This window comes from Neoarius graeffei, chromosome 1 (genome assembly GCF_027579695.1).
Source record: "Neoarius graeffei isolate fNeoGra1 chromosome 1, fNeoGra1.pri, whole genome shotgun sequence".
Classification (NCBI taxonomy): Eukaryota; Metazoa; Chordata; class Actinopteri; order Siluriformes; family Ariidae; genus Neoarius; species Neoarius graeffei.
In genome coordinates, this window is record NC_083569.1 from 76247149 (window position 1) to 76265898 (window position 18750).

An 18750-nucleotide genomic window follows, 5' to 3' on the forward strand; every position below is an offset into this window, starting at 1 on the left:
GTGGCTACTGCTTATAAATAAAATTGTTTTCTGATGCCACATCCATACAGTAAATATAGCATATATATTTACTCTGAGGCAGTAGCCACAAAAATGAAGCATAATCCAAAAATGAACAATTTTAAAAATCACTGAAGTAAAATATACCAAGTGTCTGTACTTTATATTCTTCCACTCTTACCTCTTACAGTTTTAAAAACTGAAACCTCTGAACCGAGGCTCACATGCACACACTGTCGCCATGACTGAAACTCTTATTTCCTGAAAATGGCCCGGCGCGAGAGCTCAGTGGTCTCAATACTCTTTTCAACAACTTCCTGTAACAACTCAGAAGTGCATCACATCTACATCACACATGGGACCACTGGCCGAAGAAGGCAAGGAAAGGGGGACAACCTGGAGTATATTTTAAAATAGGAATGCACTTTCCCTCAGTAATAAGCATAAACGTGTCTGAAAGCAATTTCTTTAGTCTAGTCCATTTATTTTGAATGGTGAACCGAATTGTATACACTCACCGGCCATTTTAACAGGAACACCTGTATGCGCATGCACAGTGCACGATCGTTACACTCTTTCTTACAACACGATGACATGGTGGCTCCGCCTCTATGAGGCAGTAGCCACAAAAACGAGACAAAAAAAAAAAAAGAGTCAGATCCCAGACAAGATAATCTGCACTTAAACACAGGATTACTTTGTTCCAGAAAATGTCAGGCTTGTACTTACCAGGCTAGTTTAACGGCAAAATGATCAAATATTCATTTGTTCTTCAAAGTTTATCTTCCTCAAATGAAGGCCTATTAGGAGCTAATAACACTTTCCAGTAATCTTCTGTAGACACAGAGCCCCATTTCACTATTTAATCCCAGCATGATTACTTCAGGAAGACAGAAAGATGCGAAAATCGAAAGACAGTGAGCTCCAGCAGCCACTGCAGAAGAGATGTGATGCAGAGTTCAGTGGGCAGGGCAAAAAAATATAGATTCAGTTAAAGGAAATGTGATCAATCTTGAATACAGCATTATACACTCACTGTCCACTTTATTAGGTACACCCATCCACCAGCTGTTTGATGCAGTTATCTAATCAGCCGATCCCTTGACAGCAACACAATGCATAAAATTTTGCAGATACAAATCAAGAGCTTCAGTTAATGTTCACTTCAATCATCAAAATGGGAAAAATTGTGATCTCAAGGTGTGACTTTCGCTGTGGCATAGGTGTTGGGTTGAGCCAGATGGACTGGTTTGAGAATTTCAGAAACTACCGATCTCCTGGGGTTTTCACACACAACAGTCTTGAGAGTTTACACAGAATGGTGTGAAAAACAAAAAAACATCGAGTGAGTGAATGACAGATCTGTGGGTGGAAACAAATGCCTTGTTGATAAAAGAGGTCAGAGGAAAATGGGCAGATTGGTTTGAGCTGCCAGGAAGGGTATAACAACTCACAGCAGCTCTTTACAACCGTGGTGAGCTGAAAAGCATCTCAGCATGCAACAGCAGAAGAGCACATTGGGTTCCACTCCTGCCAACCAAGAACAGGAATCTTAGTTCCTATTAAAGTGGCTGGTGAATGTAGTATAACAGGATAGAGAAAGGGAAATTACAAACCGGCTGAGACGTTACCCAACATGAACCTGCTTTCATTTCCCAACATGATGAGCAGAGCTGGATGCCCCTGGAGGGGCCTGAAGCTTGTCACTCTGCATTGTGCTGCTGTAACTGTTAATAAGCAAAGACAGAGAGTAGGACAACACTTGTCTCTCGGGCTTATTTGTATACACACAATCCTATGACCCTGACCGTATGCGTCACTACAGTTTCCAGAGCAGTTCAGGACATCTCGTCTCGTCTCGTCTCGTCTTCTTCCGCTTTATCCGGGACCGGGTCGCGGAGGCAGCAGTCTAAGCAGGGAAGCCCAAACTTCCCTTTCCCCAGACACCTCGGCCAGCTCCTCGGGAAGAACACCGAGGCGTTCCCAGGCCAGCCGAGAGACATAGTCCCTCCAGCGTGTCCTGGGTCTTCCCCGGGGCCTCCTCCCGGGGGGACATGCCTGGAACACCTCCCCAGGGAGGCGTCCAGGAGGCATCCGAAAAAGATGCCCGAGCCACCTCAGCTGATTCCTCTCGATGTGGAGCAGCAGCGGCTCTACTCCGAGCTCCTCCCGAGTGACTGTGCTTCTCACCCTATCTCTAAGGGAGCGCCCAGCCACCCTGCGAAGGAAACTCATTTCGGCCGCTTGTATCCGCGATCTTGTCCTTTCGGTCATTACCCAAAGCTCATGACCATAGGTGAGAGTCGGAACGTAGATCGACCGGTAAATTGAGAGCTTCGCCTTTTGGCTCAGCTCCTTCTTCACCACAACGGACCGGTAAAGCGACCGCATCACTGCGGAGGCTGCACCGATCCGCCTGTCGATCTCACGCTCCATCCTTCCCTCACTCGTGAACAAGATCCCGAGATACTTAAACTCCTCCACTTGAGGCAGAACTTCTCCACCAACCTGGAGAGGGCAAGCCACCCTTTTCCGGTCGAGAACCATGGCCTCGGACTTGGAGGTGCTGATTCTCATCCCAGCCGCTTCACACTCGACTGCAAACCGCCCCAGTGCATGCTGAAGGTCCTGGTTTGAAGAAGCCAACAGGACAACATCATCCGCAAAAAGCAGAGATGAAATCCTGTGGTTCCCAAACAGGATTCCTTCTGGCCCCTGGCTGCGCCTAGAAATTCTGTCCATAAAAATTATGAACAGAACCGGTGACAAAGGGCAGCCCTGCCGGAGTCCAACATGCACTGGGAACAGGTCTGACTTACTGCCGGCAATGCGAACCAGACTCCTGCTCCGTTCGTACAGGGACCGGACAGCCCTTAGCAAAGAGCCCCGAACCCCATACTCCAGTCTGCATAATGCCTGATAGCTAAACGACTTCCTGAGTGATAACTGTAACCACGCTGCAGCTCTCATCTGACAGTTTAAGTTGTGAGAGATGACTCACTGGCTGCTGTTCCCCCCGCAGTGATCTAGGATGGAATCATCTTTCCGGCTTTTTTAACAACCACCACAAGTTTTTATGCAGATTCTCACATATCCCATTTTCAATGGGTGCAATATTACATATTATATCTGCTTTTGTATCTCCAGCTCACACACATTCACCCAACGTTTCTCTTTATTAGCTGTTCAGATTTTTTTTTGCCAAGTACCCATCCCGCCGTATACACACCCACTAACACTGCATTTTTTTAAAAGACTTTAATTAATCTAAAAGCTGCTGTGTGTGGAAAGTAACATCCTGAGAATAAGGAGCAGGGGGCTGACTTGTTCATCATCAAGACAGAACATAGTGAGGACAGTACAGACCACACAAGACACTGATGATGTGATGATAGAGTTGAAACAAGCATTTTTTTTCCTCACAGTTCAAAGTTTATGGTCAGGCCATGTGTGCCTGAGGAGACTTCTAAATATCAAGTGAGGTCATGGAGCTGTCAGTTATATTTCAATCACAGTCACTCTACATAGCTTCCTGATTGGCTATGGCCCAAACCACATATGACTACACTAAAGAGTTTGTCTAAATCGGAAAAATTAGACCCATCGTTATGATGAAATTTTGGCTGAAAAGTAATAGTTTGCATCATTTCCATCTGCTTGAGGTGGACTGGCTAAGCCATAATTGCCCCTAGGTGTGAACGTGTGTGTGCATGGTACCTTGCAATGGACTGTCTCACACCCTGTTTTCCCAGGCTACCATTTCTATCCATCCTGACCCTGTCCAGGATAAAGGGATTAATGAAGATCAAGTAAATGAATGAAATAGAAATTTTTTCTTTAAAAAATGATAAATGTTTCCTATCTGTGGATGCCTCTTTAAAATACAGTGGTGCTTGAAAGTTTGTGAACCCTTTAGAATTTTCTATATTTCTGCATAAATATGACCTAAAACATTATCAGGTTTTCACACAAGTCCCAAAAGTAGATAACGAGAACCCAGTTAAACAAATGAGACACAAATATTATACTTGGTCATTTATTTATTGAGGAAAATGATCCAATATTACATATCCGTGAGTGGCAAAAGTATGTGAACCTCTAGGATTAACAGTTAATTTGAAGGTGAAATTAGAGTCAGGTGTTTTCAATCAATGGGATAACAATCAGGTGTGAGTGGGTACCCTGTTTTATTTAAAGAACAGGGATCTATCAAAGTCTGATATACACAACACATGTTTGTGGAAGTGTATCATGACACAAACAAAGGAGATTTCTGAGGCCCTCAGAAAAAAAATGTTGTTGATGCTCATCAGGCTGGAAAAGGTTACAAAACCATCTCTAAAGAGTTTGGACTCCACCAATCCACAGACAGACAGATTGTGTACAAATGGAGGAAATTCAAGACCACTGTTACCCTCCCCAGGAGTGGTCGACCAACAAAGATCACTCCAAGAGCAAGGCATGTGATAGTCGGCGAGGTCACAAAGGACCCCAGGGTAACTTCTAAGCAACTGAAGGCCTCTCTCACATTGGCTAATGTTAATGTTCATGAGTCCACCATCAGGAGAAGACTGAACAACAATGGTGTGCATGGCAGGGTTGCAAGGAGAAAGCCACTGCTCTCCTAAAAGAACATTGCTGCTTGTCTGCAGTTTGCTAAATATCACGTGGACAAGCCAGAAGGCTATTGGAAAAATGTTTTGTGGACAGATGAGACCAAAATAGAACTTTTTGGTTTAAATGAGAAGCATTAAGAACCTTATCCCATCTGTGAAACATGGTGGTGGTAGTATCATGGTTTGGGCCTGTTTTGATGCATCTGGGCCAGGACTGCTTGCCATCATTGATGGAACAATGAATTCTGAATTATACCAGCGAATTCTAAAGGAAAATGTCAGGACATCTGTCCATGAACTGAATCTCAAGAGAAGGTGGGTCATGCAGCAAGACAACGACCCTAAGCACACAAGTCGTTCTACCAAAGAATGGTTAAAGAAGAATAAAGTTAATGTTTTGGAATGGCCAAGTCAAAGTCCTGACCTTAATCCAATTGAAATGTTGTGGAAGGACCTGAAGCGAGCAGTTCATGTGAGGAAACCCACCAACATCCCATAGTTGAAGCTGTTCTGTACGATGGAATGGGCTAAAATTCCTCCAAGCCAGTGTGCAGGACTGATCAACAGTTACCGGAAATGTTTAGTTGCAGTTATTGCTGCACAAGGGGGTCACACCAGATACTGAAAGCTAAGGTTCACATACTTTTGCCACTCACAGATATGTAATATTGGATCATTTTCCTTAATAAGTAAATGACCAAGTATAATTTTTGTGTCTCTTTTGTTTAACTTCGTTCTCTTTATCTACTTTTAGGACTTGTGTGAAAATCTGATGATGTTTTAGATAATATTTATGCAGAAATATAGAACATTCTAAAGGGTTCACAAACTTTCAAGCACCACTGTATAAAAATAAAAGTGAAATAATAATGCCAAATGCACAGCCAGGTAACTATACTGAAAATAGTAAACTACATTTCAGAGCAGAAGTAATGGTAGTAATTATATTAGCACTATATTTATATTGGCTGTATTTGACCTAAAATCAGGGTGGTACAGTGGTGTAGTGGTTAGCACTGTCACCTCACAGCAAGAAGGTCCTGGGTTTGAACCCAGTGGCCAATGAGGGCCTTTCTGTGTGGAGTTTGCATGTTCTCCCTGTGTCTGCGTGGGTTTCCTCCGGGTCCTCCGGTTTCCCCCACAGTCCAAAGACATGCAGGTTAGGCTAATCGGTGGTTCTAAATTGACTGTAGGTGTGAATGTGAGTGTGAATGGTTGTTTGTCTCTATGTGTCGGTCCTGCGATGATCTGGCGATTTGTCCAGGGTGTACTCCACTTCTCGCCCATAGTCAGCTGGGATAGGCTCCAGCTTACCCGCAACCCTGCACAGGATAAGTGATTACAGATAATAGATGGATGGATGAAACCACAAATGGTTATTGAACCTTACACTTTTCTATGTAAATAAATGTAATGTAATGTACAATTCTGTGTGAATATATTTAACAGTTATTCCACAAAATCGAGTCGTACATGAGCTGATAGCTGACGAGGCGTGTAGCGCTAAGTTGGCAATAAGCCATGTACAATGAGATTGAGTGGAATAACTGTTTTATTCTATCCACATTCACTGGATTTTGAGAAACAGTATTTTTTTTATTTTTTGCAAATTCCATACATAAAAACTTTATATAAAATGTGTGACAAAATCATTTCCACTTAGAATGTAAACAAACCGGCAAAATGACAGTAGCACTTTGTGAAAAATGCTGTGATGATGATGATGATGATGATGATAATAATAATAATAATTCTTGAGGGCGGCACGGTGGTGTAGTGGTTAGCGCCGTCGCCTCACAGCAAGAAGGTCCGAGTTCGAGCCCCGTAGCCGGTGAGGGCCTTTCTGTGCGGAGTTTGCATGTTCTCCCCGTGTCCGCATGGGTTTCCTCTGGGTGCTCCGGTTTCCCCCACAGTCCAAAGACATGCAGGTTAGGCTAACTGGTGACTCTAAATTGACCGTGAGTGTGAATGGTTGTCTGTGTCTATGTGTCAGTCCTGTGATGACCTGGTGACTTGTCCAGGGTGTACCCCACCTTTCGCCCGTAGTCAGCTGGGATAGGCTCCAGCTTGCCTGCGACCCTGTAGAACAGGATAAAGCGGCTAGAGATAATGAGATGAGATAATTCTTGAAAAATAAAAAAGAGATATGTTCTTACAATCAAATACTTTCATTCCATATTTTGTTGCTTTTTTGTATTTTTTAGGGTTTTGTTTTTGAGTAGAGTTTTTATTTCATCCTCGGTTGGTTCAGCAATATGCTCCGCCATTTTTTTTCTCTACTCATGGTATATGATCTGATAACCTAGTAGTAGAGTAACCAGTCAGAGTGTGTGATTGCTCATATCCAGTGAATGTGGATCGAATAATAGCTCTTATCTTTAGTAAGAATAGAAATGAACTTCAATAAATATTACAACTTAACATAGTAAAACATACACTATTTACAAGTAGCTCAGACTGTGCATCAAAGACTAAAGACTTTAAAGATATTTAAAGACTTTAAATATAATCTTGTCGTGATTTGATTATATAATTAAACTAATTGAGAAATTTTTGGGCACCATATATTTATACTGTAGTATCTAACAATTAATATCACCTCATTAGTCCAAATAGGCGGCACGGTGGTGTAGTGGTTAGCGCTGTCGCCTCACAGCAAGAAGGTAAATTTTGTAAATGTGCTCAATTTGGCCCAACTGTGATTTCATATGTGACTACAAAATGTCAAAAAAAAAATCTCAAAGGAATGGTCTAAAATTGCAGGACTTCTCTGTAAGATGTATCATTTTTTTCACTTTGTCTCTCTCTCCATCAGTGCTGTTCAACTTGATTCCTGTGGGTCTGAGAATAGTCGCTATCCAGAGCACGAAGACGGGCCTCTACGTTGCCATGAACAGTGAGGGCTACCTCTACACTTCTGTAAGTTATGAACATGTCTAACAACAGCTGTCATTAGTATTCAGCAATATTTTATTCTGCTGTTTGTATCTTATACAGAGTTAGAACATTAACATTGCATTATTTCTGCCTAGTTTTATTTAATGTTAAATGTGTCCAGCTTTAGCCATTAATCATTCATTTCAGAACAGTTTGTGTGCCTTTGGGTAAAAGATTTTTTTTTTACAGGACAATATGCTCATGACATCAAATCATTTTACTAGGTTTTATACAGAATATTAATAATAGGTTTATTTAGGCTCTCTATATATATTACACAACAATGTGGTGCAAATTCACTGTACAAAAAATTTAATTTGAAGATTTAAAACAAATTTTGGTAATTAAGCGCAGTAGTCTTATTACATTACATTACAGGCATTTATAAGATGCTCTTATCCAGAGCGACATACAAGACCCTGACATACCCACAGCAGTGGGCATCCCATTTAGCAATTGGGGGTTAGGTGGCTTGCTCAAAGGCACTTCAGCCATTCCTGCTGGTCTTCAAACAAGCAACCTTTTAATCCCAAAGCTGTGTCTCTAATCTTTAGGCCATGGTTTATAATAAATAAACTCTTTGTTGTAAATAAATCTTGTAAATAAAATTATTTACAATAAAGTCAGTTTTCCAGTTATGCTGTAGAAAGGCTTTTCATTGCATAACTTAATTAATGGAATGATTGTGTGTCTATGCCTGAACTTCCTGGAGCTGTCAGCAAGGCTAGACTCTCATTCCTCACTCATCTATTTCTATATCATTGCTATTGCTTTCAGTGAAGTTATTGAATAACATGCTTTAAGATCAAAAGCTGAAAATGTAGAATTTAAGGGGTTAATTTCTCAAATACATGATGCATGTATGGGAATTTTTATTCCTGATTTTAAACTGCAAATTATCACCTCAGTGCAAAATCACATAATTGGTGGACCATAACAATAGTTAAGCCAAGCCTCGTAAGACAGAATTGAATTCACTGACTTTTTATCTTGGAGGTTTTTGCGCTTTACATTTTACTCATTAAGAATTTGTCAATAATGCAAACATGCAGGCAAGGCTGTAGAAACTGCAGATCCACTGTTCTATATAATAATAATGTGACTGTCAGTCTGGTGCACTTTGGCGAGCGCACCTAAAGAACTCTCTGGCACATTCCGGACTGCACATGCGTCAAGCAGACTCTTGCACACACACCGTCAACGACGCACACCTGAACATGATTAAGGAGCAGTATGCGCACCTATATAAGGACTGTTCAGATGCACTATCAGTGAGAAGTATTACGCTACGTCAGTACGCTTTACCAAGCCTTTATCCCCATGTTTGATTTCCTGGTTTCCTGATTCCTGTACCTGTTCCTCATTCCTGTTTTCTTGCTGCCTATGATAACCTGTTTGCGCCTCGCCCGACCCCTTGCTTGTTTCTCATTTTGGATTTTGCCTGCTGATTTGGACTGTTTACCTGTGTGTATGTTTTCCACTGGAAATGAACATCACTTCTGCACATACATCCACCTCCTACCTCATACTTGACAGAATACTTTGCCAGCAATGGATGTAGCAGAAGTTATACAGTTCACTGTTCCACGCATCTACAGGGTTCCCTTATCTCAGCCCCTCGCCTTGTATTTCTGGCAACATTTTGGAATGGACATCCTGGCACTGTACCATGGAATATATCATCGTAGGTGATTCAACCTGCAGTGTAATCTGTTCTACGAGGACCTCGAAGAACCCAAGCCACCAGAACTGATCTGGGTGAGCCTCATGCTCACTTGGACAGCTGGACGAGCTCGATGATGGGTGGAGTACCTCATCAGAGTAGAGCACCCATGCCTGCAGATCTCACAGATGTTCTTAGCCATGCTCCAGATCATCTATAAATCTTTAGAAAAGGAGGACCCCCATGGAATTTTTTGGGAGAGGGCTTCACACCTAAGGCCGACACAGTGGCAGCGGAGGAGGCCATTGCTCCAGAGCCCCTCCTAAAGGCTATTGTTCCAGAACCAGTCACACAGCTTATTATACAGTCAGAGCCAGCACCTGAACCTGAACCAGCTCCTCAGCCTGCATCAGAGCCTGCATCTGAACCAGAGCACCAGCCAGAGTCACTGCCAACACCAGAGCCAGAACCAATACCAGCTCCAGAGTCAGAGTCAGCTCCAGTGCCAGAGCCAGCATCAGAGCCTGCGCCAGTGTCTACTCCAGAACCAGTGCCAGAGTCAGCTCCAGTGCCAGAGCCAGTACCTGAGTTGGAGCCAGTGCCTGTGTCAGCTCCAGCATCAGAGCCTGCACCAGAGTCTGAGCCAGTACCTGCGCCAGCTCCAGTGCCTATGCCAGAGTCAAAGCCAGTGCTTGAACCTGAGCCTGTTCCAGAACCAGTGTCAGAGGATGACAGAGCAACCTCTGCTTCAGCTGGCTATGAAGACATTGTCCCACCACTGCCCGGCCATGAAGGCGTCGTTGTCCCACCACTGCCCGGCCATGAAGGCATTGTCATCCCACCGCCACCTGGCCATGAAGGCGTCATCGTCCCACTGCCACCCGGCCACAAGGACATCATTGTTCTGCCACCTGGCCATGAAGGCATCATCGTCCCACCGCCACCCTGCCATGAGGATGTCGTCGTCCCTCTGCCAGGTCCTAACCAGGACTGAAACAATGTGCTAACAGAGCTTGAGCCCAGTCCAGAGCTCGAGCCCACTTCCAGTCCTGAGCTTGAGTCCAGAGCTCGAGCCCACTTCCAGTCCTGAGCTCGAGTCCAGTCCAGAGCCCAAGTCAAGTCCTGAGCTTGAGCACACTTCCAGTCTTGAGTCTGAGTCAAGTCCAGAGTCTGAGCATGCATCCTGCCCAGAGTGCAAGTCATTTCCAGAGCCCATGTCCAATCCAGAGTTTGAGTCATCTCCACAGCTTGAGCCCAAGTCCAGTCCAGAGCTCGAGCCTGAGTCCAGTCCAGAGCCAGAGTCATTTCCAGAGCTCAAGCCCAAGTCATCTCCAGAGCAGGAGACCAGTGCAAGTCAGGAGTCCAGGTCTTGTCCTGAGCCTGAGCCCAAGTCCCCACCAGAGCCAAGAAGGATGGATTTTTGCTCCCGGAGGGAGCTCTTGGGGTGTGGAGTTTGGGGGTCCTGTCAGTCCGGTACGCTTGGTATGCGCACCTGAAGAAATCTCTGGTGCATTCCGGACTGCGCATGCATCAAGCGGACTCTTGCATGCACGCCGTTAACGACACACACCTGAACATGATTAAGGAGTAATATGTGCACCTATATAAGGACTGTTCAGATGCACTATCAGTGTGAAGTATTAGGTTATGTCAGTATGCATTACCAAGCCTTTATTCCTGTGTTTGATTTCCTGGTTTCCCAATTCCTGTTCCCGTTTTCTCATTGCCTGTGATATCCTGTTTGTGCCTCGCCTGACCCTTTGCTTGTTTCTCGTTTTGAATTTTGCCTGCCGATTTGGACTGTTTGCCTGTGTGTGTTTTTCACTGGAAATAAACATCACTTCTGCACATACACCTGCCTCCTACCTCATACTTGACAGTTACATTAAAGAGGCATTCCTTGTACAAGACAAAAAGATGTGACAGAAACTGTAATTGACTATACATTTTAACATTTAATTATTGAAGCACTATGATCTTTTTATTAAGAAAATTTAGCAGCTCAAAGCCAACAAAACATGATGATAAACGGTGAAAACACAAGGATTTGTTAATCAGATGTGATTGAGGGGAACAATTCACACAAACTTACAAATTTATGACTATACCTTCAGGGAAAACTTCGTTTTTTTATCAGTAACATCATATATTGTAATACTGTATTTCCCACTGTTGTGAAATATAGCTACACTTTCGGGTTCTTTTTACATATTTCAACAGGTACATCAGGTATAAGCGATGTGACAAAATAGATGTGACAGATATTAGAAATAACAAAGACAAAGTGATTCACAGTGATACTCTGTTTCTTATCAACTGCATAAGCTGACTGTTATGGGGTCTGCCACCTCCCTCTCTCTTCTTTTTCTTTGTCCCCCCCCCCATTCCCTTGACCCCAAGCTTGAAATGCATTCATGTAACAAGAATAATGGAAACAAGTTGTGTTGCCTCTGAGCTGTTATTTAATAAAGTGTGCTTTTTAAGGATCAAAATACACTCAGTTATTCATCAGTACACCTGAGTATCACCTTTGTGTAAGAAACTGCTTAGAATAACAATGTCAATAACATTATCAGAGAGAATGTCAAACAACAAAACACAAGGTTTGACCAAAAGTCCAGCCTCTGCTGTAATCTCCAAAGGCAGTCATATACTGTTTAACTGCTCCATTCTAACAAATCCCCCTCCTCATTTGACCTGATTTAAGAACAACCTCAACACAAAGCTTTGTCTTTATCCCTCAGAGAGGTCTTGTTTTGTTTTATGTTTTGTTTGAGCCTTTATTTGTCACATACACACTCAAGCACAGTGATATTCATCCTCTGCATTTAACCCATCTGAAGCAGTGAACACATATGCACACACACATACCCAGAGCAGTGGGCAGCTATGCTACAGCACCCGGGGAGCAGTTGGGGGTTAGATGCCTTGCTCAAGGGCACTTCAGGCTGCCCCATGTTACCCTAACTACATGTCTTTGAACTATGGGGGAAACCAGAGCACCCAGAAGAAACCCACATAGGCACAGGGAGAACATGCAAGCTCCACACAGAAAGGCCCTCATCGGCCGCTGGGCTTGAACCTGCTTGCTGTGAGGCAACAGCGCTAACCTGTTTATCCTGTTCTACAGGGTTGCAGGCAAGCTGGAGCCTATCCCAGCTGACTACAGGCGAAAGGCGTTGTACACCCTGGACAAGTCGCCAGGTCATCACAGGGCTGTCACATAGACACAGACAATCATTCACACTCACATTCACACCTACGGTCAATTTAGAGTCACCAGTTAACCTAACCTGCATGTCTTTGGACTGTGGGGGAAACCGGAGCACCCAGGGGAAACCCACATAGACACAGGGAGAACATGCAAACTCCACACAGAAAGGCCCCCATCGGCCGCTGGGCCTGAACCTTCTCACTGTGAGGCAACAGCACTAACCACTACACCACAATTCGATGGTTCATATGCTATAATATTATTATTCTATTCAGGTTCATTTTGTGCCAAAAATCTACCATCAAACCAGAGCACCCAGAGGAAACCCACACGGACACGGAGAGAACATGCAAACTCCACACAGAAAGGCCCCCGACGGCCACTGGGCTTGAACCCAAAACCTTCTTGCTGTGAAGTGACAGTGCTAACCACTACACCACCGTGCCACCCATTTTTTAGTGCACCCAGGGGTCTAGATCGTGTTGAACCTCTGATCTCCTCTCCAGCAAGAGTTTTAGTGTGTTCCATCTTAATAACGTATGGTCATGACCGTGAACCATTAAGGCATATGGAACAGTACAGAAGTTCAAACATGTTCTCACATTCAATTCTAGTTTTCCAGTGTCTGAAATGAGACCAAACACACATCTATACTCAGTGATGTTTAAATGCATACCTGCACTGGCACTAAATTCCATTGCTTTGTTGTACACTGGTTGCTGTTAAGTGGCACCTCAGGGACGACTTCTTGAGTGAGCCACCGCTTCATGAAGATGAGGAGAAAGGCCCCCTACACACAGGAAGAATGAGCCTGAATCCATGGGCCTTAGACACGTTTTGACATGACTATATGCTACGTTCTGGTCTAATAACCTAATGATAAAAGCACTGCATATAAATTTGTCAAGAGGAAGGTACATGTCAGAATAGAAGATGATGGTAGCCAGGACAGACCTGAGCACACAGACAATTTGAAACATATTCCCTTGTGTGGTCTTTCTCGGTCACTGAAGACAGAAGTGGGTTAAATCCATATACACTTCAAAGGAGAAATAATCACCTTAGAGCTGTGGTGCAGAGGTGATACATGCAAACTAGTATCCTGATATCTTGCTCAGACACAAACTTACACAGACTCAACTCAGTTAAACTAAGTGACAATATTGCATTAATCTTAAGAGGATGTTACATTGATCAGTCATGCATTACATACAGGACATAAAGAGCTTCTACATAGGCTCAATGTGTGTAAAAGTTTCTGCCTAGCATGCTATCCATCCATCCATTATCTGTAGCCACCTATCCTGTACAGGGTCACAGGCAAGCTGGAACCTATCCCAGCTGACTATGGGTGAGAGGCAGGGTACACCCTGGACAAGTCTCTAGGTCATCACAGGGCTAACACACAGAGACAAACAACCATTCACACACGGTCAATTTAGAGCCACCAATTAGCCTAACCTGCATGTCTTTGGACTGTGGGGGAAACCGGAGCACCTAGAGGGGACCCACACAGACACAGGGAGAACATGCAAACTCCACACAGAGAGGCCCTCATCAGCCACTGGGCTCGAACCCAGGACCTTCTTGCTGTGAGGTGACAGTGCTAACCACTACACCACCATGCCGCCCTGCCTAGCATGCTAATCTTTTCCAAAAATGTTCCAAGAACATCATATTTGCCAAGCAAGAACTAGTTAAACATATAACAGGAAAAGAATGTTTGATGATTTTTTTTTTGAATCTGATTTTACACTGCCAATCAAAAAGTTTTCTTTGTATAAATATTGGACAAGTCAGGCCTACTAGGCAAGTTCAAGACCTGGATATACCAACATGGCATCCTCCCACAGATTCTCTGGCCCCTCTTGGTCTATGAGGTCCTGATTTCCATAGTCGAGTGGCTGGGATTGCCTCAGAGCCTGAGCAGCATCATCTTATACAGGCAGAACAACAAGCAGAAGCTCCCCATTAGCAATCTATATGAAGAATTCAAGGTGACTTGTACTAGGGAGGTGCTGCAATACTGAGAGTCCTGTCTCAACACAAAAGTGTCTCAAGCTTGTATCAAGGTCAGGACAGGATGGAAGTGGATGTTGCTGAGTCATGGCTAAGGCAAAGGGTGCTGGTGAGTGCAGAGTCTTGTGGAAGGGCTGGTCTGGATTGCAGCACTACACTTTACTATGACAGGGCACATGGGAAAGATTGGAGGTTGCTGATTCAAGTTGAGGTGTGAGCATTAGTCAAGGAGGAACCAGCCAGCAGGACAGATGGAATGTGGCAGCAAAGAGCCTAGATGAAATGGGAGCATGCAGTGGACCACAAAGTCTCATGGGCCAGACTTTGGAAAGCCAAGTCCTATTGACAAAATTTCTTAATCCAAGCCATCACCAATGTTCTACCAAGCTCATCCAACTTGTTCTGCTGGGGGAAGTTGGAGTCACCAGCTTTCCCTTTGTGTCTGAAGAGAGGGACCCTGAAGCACATCCTCAGAGGCTGTTTGATAGCCCTGGGCAAGGGGCACTATTGTTGGTGCTATGGCCAAATCCTGAAGGCCATAGTGGGAAGTGGATCCCTAGTGAAGAAGACCATTGCTTTAATTAGGGCTGGGGAGAAGCTAAAATCAGCTGCCAGGACCACCTCCTCTGACCTGCTAGCAATGGCATTAGACTAGGAGGTGAAAGTTGACCTGGGGAAACAACTGAAGTTCCCAGAAGCTACTGCCACAACAATGCTAAGGCCAAACATGGTGCTGTTTTCAGAACCCTCCAAGCAGTTCATCCATCCAGCCATCCATTATCTGTAGACGCTTATCCTATACAGGGTCGCAGGCAAGCTGGAGCCTATCCCAGCTGACTGTGGGCAAGAGGCGGGGTACACCCTGGACAAGTTGCCAGGTCATCACTGTTCCCTGGGAGGACTGCACTGAGGAGGTCAAGAAGAGGAAGAGGGAAAAGTACACTGAGATAACGGAAGAATGCCAAAGGAATGGGTGGCAAGTGAGGTGACAGCCCATTGAGGTGGGATGCAGAGGGTTCATAGGCCAGTGCCTCTGCAGGGCCTACAACATGCTGGGCATCACAGGGGCCAGTAGGCGAAGAGCCATCAAGTTGGCCACCAAGGTAGCAGAAGTTGCTTCATGGTGGCTGTGGATCAGGAGAGCCATGGGTGGCATAGTGTTACCCTGGACAATAGCTGGGGCTTGATCAGCCATGACTGGGTCACCTGGGTAAAGTTCTTTAATTGTTCAAATACCCAAAACACCCAATGACCCCAGGTAACAACACTGATGATGTGTCCAGGTGCATTTTAAGATGTGTACTAAATAAGTTGAATTTTTTTTATCTAAATCAAATCTAATTGGAAAAGGCCAAACTCTTTCTGACTTTAATTAGTCCCTTGTAATTCACTATATATTTATGTTTCACAGGTAACACTAGCACTGTCTATGAGTATTTTAACTATAGGCACAACTGCTTTACTCTTCAAGTTTGCTTGCCTTTAATAAAGCACTCATTTAGTGCCGCATTAGCATCCGAGTCCGACCAGTTAATAACGTCCACAAAGACTCAGGTTTAATTACTATTCTGTATCATGTTGTTTGGTCTGGTGAAATAATGGTGATTAACCTGTACTAAAACATAAGAAACTCCAGATGTTCAAAAATTTCTGACTGCCTTATCAGAGGCTGTGAAGCACACAGCTGACTCTCCTCGGTTTGAAACTCTAACCCAAGTTTATCACTAATCTAAAGTTGTTGAGAGCAAAGAGTATTTTTATTAATGATAGCATTGTGGTACAATTTGATCATGTTATTTCAGTGTGTGTGTGTGTGTGTGTGTGTATGCGCGCTGACAGATGCTGGCAAAATTGCAGTTGTTTATTCCCAGTGCTCTGTGTTCTTCTGGAGCAGCAGATGAGCTCTTTTTTCTTTCTTTTCTTTTTTTTTGTTTGCTTGTTTTATTGTTTTGTGGTAATCACTATTTCAGATTTGGTACATAGTCATTTAGCATCATGGCATGAAAAAGAATAGAAAAGAAGGAGAAAATAGATGAAGGATGAACATGAAGACTGGAGTGCAGCTAAAACAAGGTGAACTCTTTTCCTCACAGATGGAGAAAGGAGGACACACTTTCTTTGTAGGGGTTTTCTCTTTTTTTCCCCCAGCTGCTGTGGTCCTTTCCCATAGTGAAAAATGGGTCGTCATACTTCTGCCCAGAGAATATAGAAGAAAGTAGCCTCTTTATAGTTCCTCATTCTTATCTTTCATTCTGAGGATATTGTAGTTAATTACAATGTTAGGACATGCAGTGTGTGTGTGTGTGTGTGTGTGTGTGTGTGTGTGTGCGCGTGTGTGAGAGAGAGAGAGAGAGAGAGAGAGAGAGAGCAGACATACTTTTTCTTGATTGAATTTAGCTTAAAGCTTATCGATAATTTATGTTTTTTCTGTGGTGGCCATGCTGTCACTGTGGACTACACACACACACACACACACACACACACACACACACCCTCCTTCTCTTCAACTCTCTGTAGATATACAGATGGATGACAACATTTATAAAAATCAACAATAAATCTCATTGAAGTGTTGGGCCCCTGCAAGCCACCAGAACAGCTTCAAAATGCCTTGGCAACAATTCTACATCTCTCTGGAACTATACTGGAGTGATGAACATTGTTCTGCCTAAAGATATTTCCTCAGCTAATGTTTTAATGATGGTGGTGGTCATTTTGTCTCTCTGCCAAAGAAATAACCTTTTTTCACTGTTTTTCTTCTGCATACTCTGCAAATTTCTCTCTCCATGTCCTTAGTTCACTTTGTACAGCAATAAAGTGAAGAGAATGAAGTGAGATATGTCTGATGCTATTAAGTGCCCAAATTATAATTATGTTATAAATTATAATTATAATTATGGGGTCAATCCATTTGGGCAATTTCGTTGAAAAAGAGCTTGGGTGGGACAAAATGGCATACATACAGGCAGTAAATTAAAGATAAAAAAACATAAAGTGCCATAAAGTCCACCACATGCAATTCTACACATCTCTGGACTTATTCTGGAGGAATTAAAAACTTCTTCCAAAACATATTCACTCATTTGGTGGTTGAGTGTTAGCTAATCTATGTCTTGGGGTGTATGGGGCACGCTTGGTGAGGTAGTACCTCTGGTGGAGGGCTTACCATGTCCTTTTTCAGGACAGCTCATCTATAATTGGTCCTCACTTGTCACCCAGCTCTCACCTGTGGCTCCAAGTAACTGTTAGCATGTGACAGTGACCACACCTCAGGCAATGGCTTTGGCAGGCTGGCTAAACCAGGTGAGGGTAACCGACAGATCTGAAATCTGCAGTGAGCTTGGTCTTGTCTATCTGTGAACACTAGACTCAGCAGATTGTGTGGAGGAAACCATCTGTTTTGTTCAACGGTCAGAAAGGTGTGTCCAGCAAAGTGTTCTGGAACGCCTAGACCAGGGTGAGACATGTTAGAGCACCTTGGCTAATCACTGCATCCAGTTTCTTCTCCAATTGTCTTGACTTTGTCATGTCACTGGAACATGGAGTCTCTGGATGAGTGAGTGAGGCTAATGGTGTGCAACTCTCCCTCACTGAAATACAATTTCCTGTGCAAGTCATGCTGTCATATACACTTCTGGGCCCAAATTGGTCTTACCAGCCACCTTCAGACCCAGAGATAAGAGAATGGTCCTCTTCGAGCATGAAGGACAAACATCATCATCATCGTAATCTATGGCTTCAACATGTGGTGATCATAAAAGCAAGTAATTTACATCAATTTATACTTATTGAACTATTCAATGAGCCTATGGATGGGGGAGGGTCATCCTGGAAAAGGACACACCTATCAGGATAGAAATGTTTTATGATAGGATAAAAATGATCAGTCAGAAGAATTTCATATTGATTTGCAGTGATGTTTACTTTTTAGCACAAACCATGCCAATAAAATCACTCCAATAGCAGAACAAGACAATTTCTTAGCTATTTACAGTCTATGTACTGTACGTACTGCATATGAATGTCTATATGTTCAGCGTGTATATAGATAATGATGTGAAGCTGTGTCACTGGTGTGTTTTTGCAGGCTGGTGTTACCTGTAAAAGGCTGTTGGAAATTGCTTTTGATAAAAATAGTCCCAGTCCCTGTGACCTGACCCATTTTATTAACTTTGCTCTGAGTAGAACTCCTCATAGACCATGAACTCACAGAGAAAAAGTGAAGGGAAGGTGAGATGGAAGCTCTAGACCAGGGGTGTCAAAACATTTTCAATGAGGGCCAGATTAGATCACATTAAAAC

The 18750-nt window shown here is 43.5% G+C and overlaps 1 protein-coding gene across 1 annotated transcript in view; it reads left to right on the top strand.

Moving 5' to 3' along the window:
• The window catches only part of fgf11a (fibroblast growth factor 11a), a 184376-nt gene that overhangs the window by 118541 nt on the left and 47085 nt on the right, over nt 1-18750 (top strand). The window contains exon 3 of the mRNA XM_060927258.1: nt 7432-7535. Coding sequence (XP_060783241.1) covers nt 7432-7535 — 104 coding nt within the window. The remainder of the gene's footprint in view (nt 1-7431; nt 7536-18750) is intronic.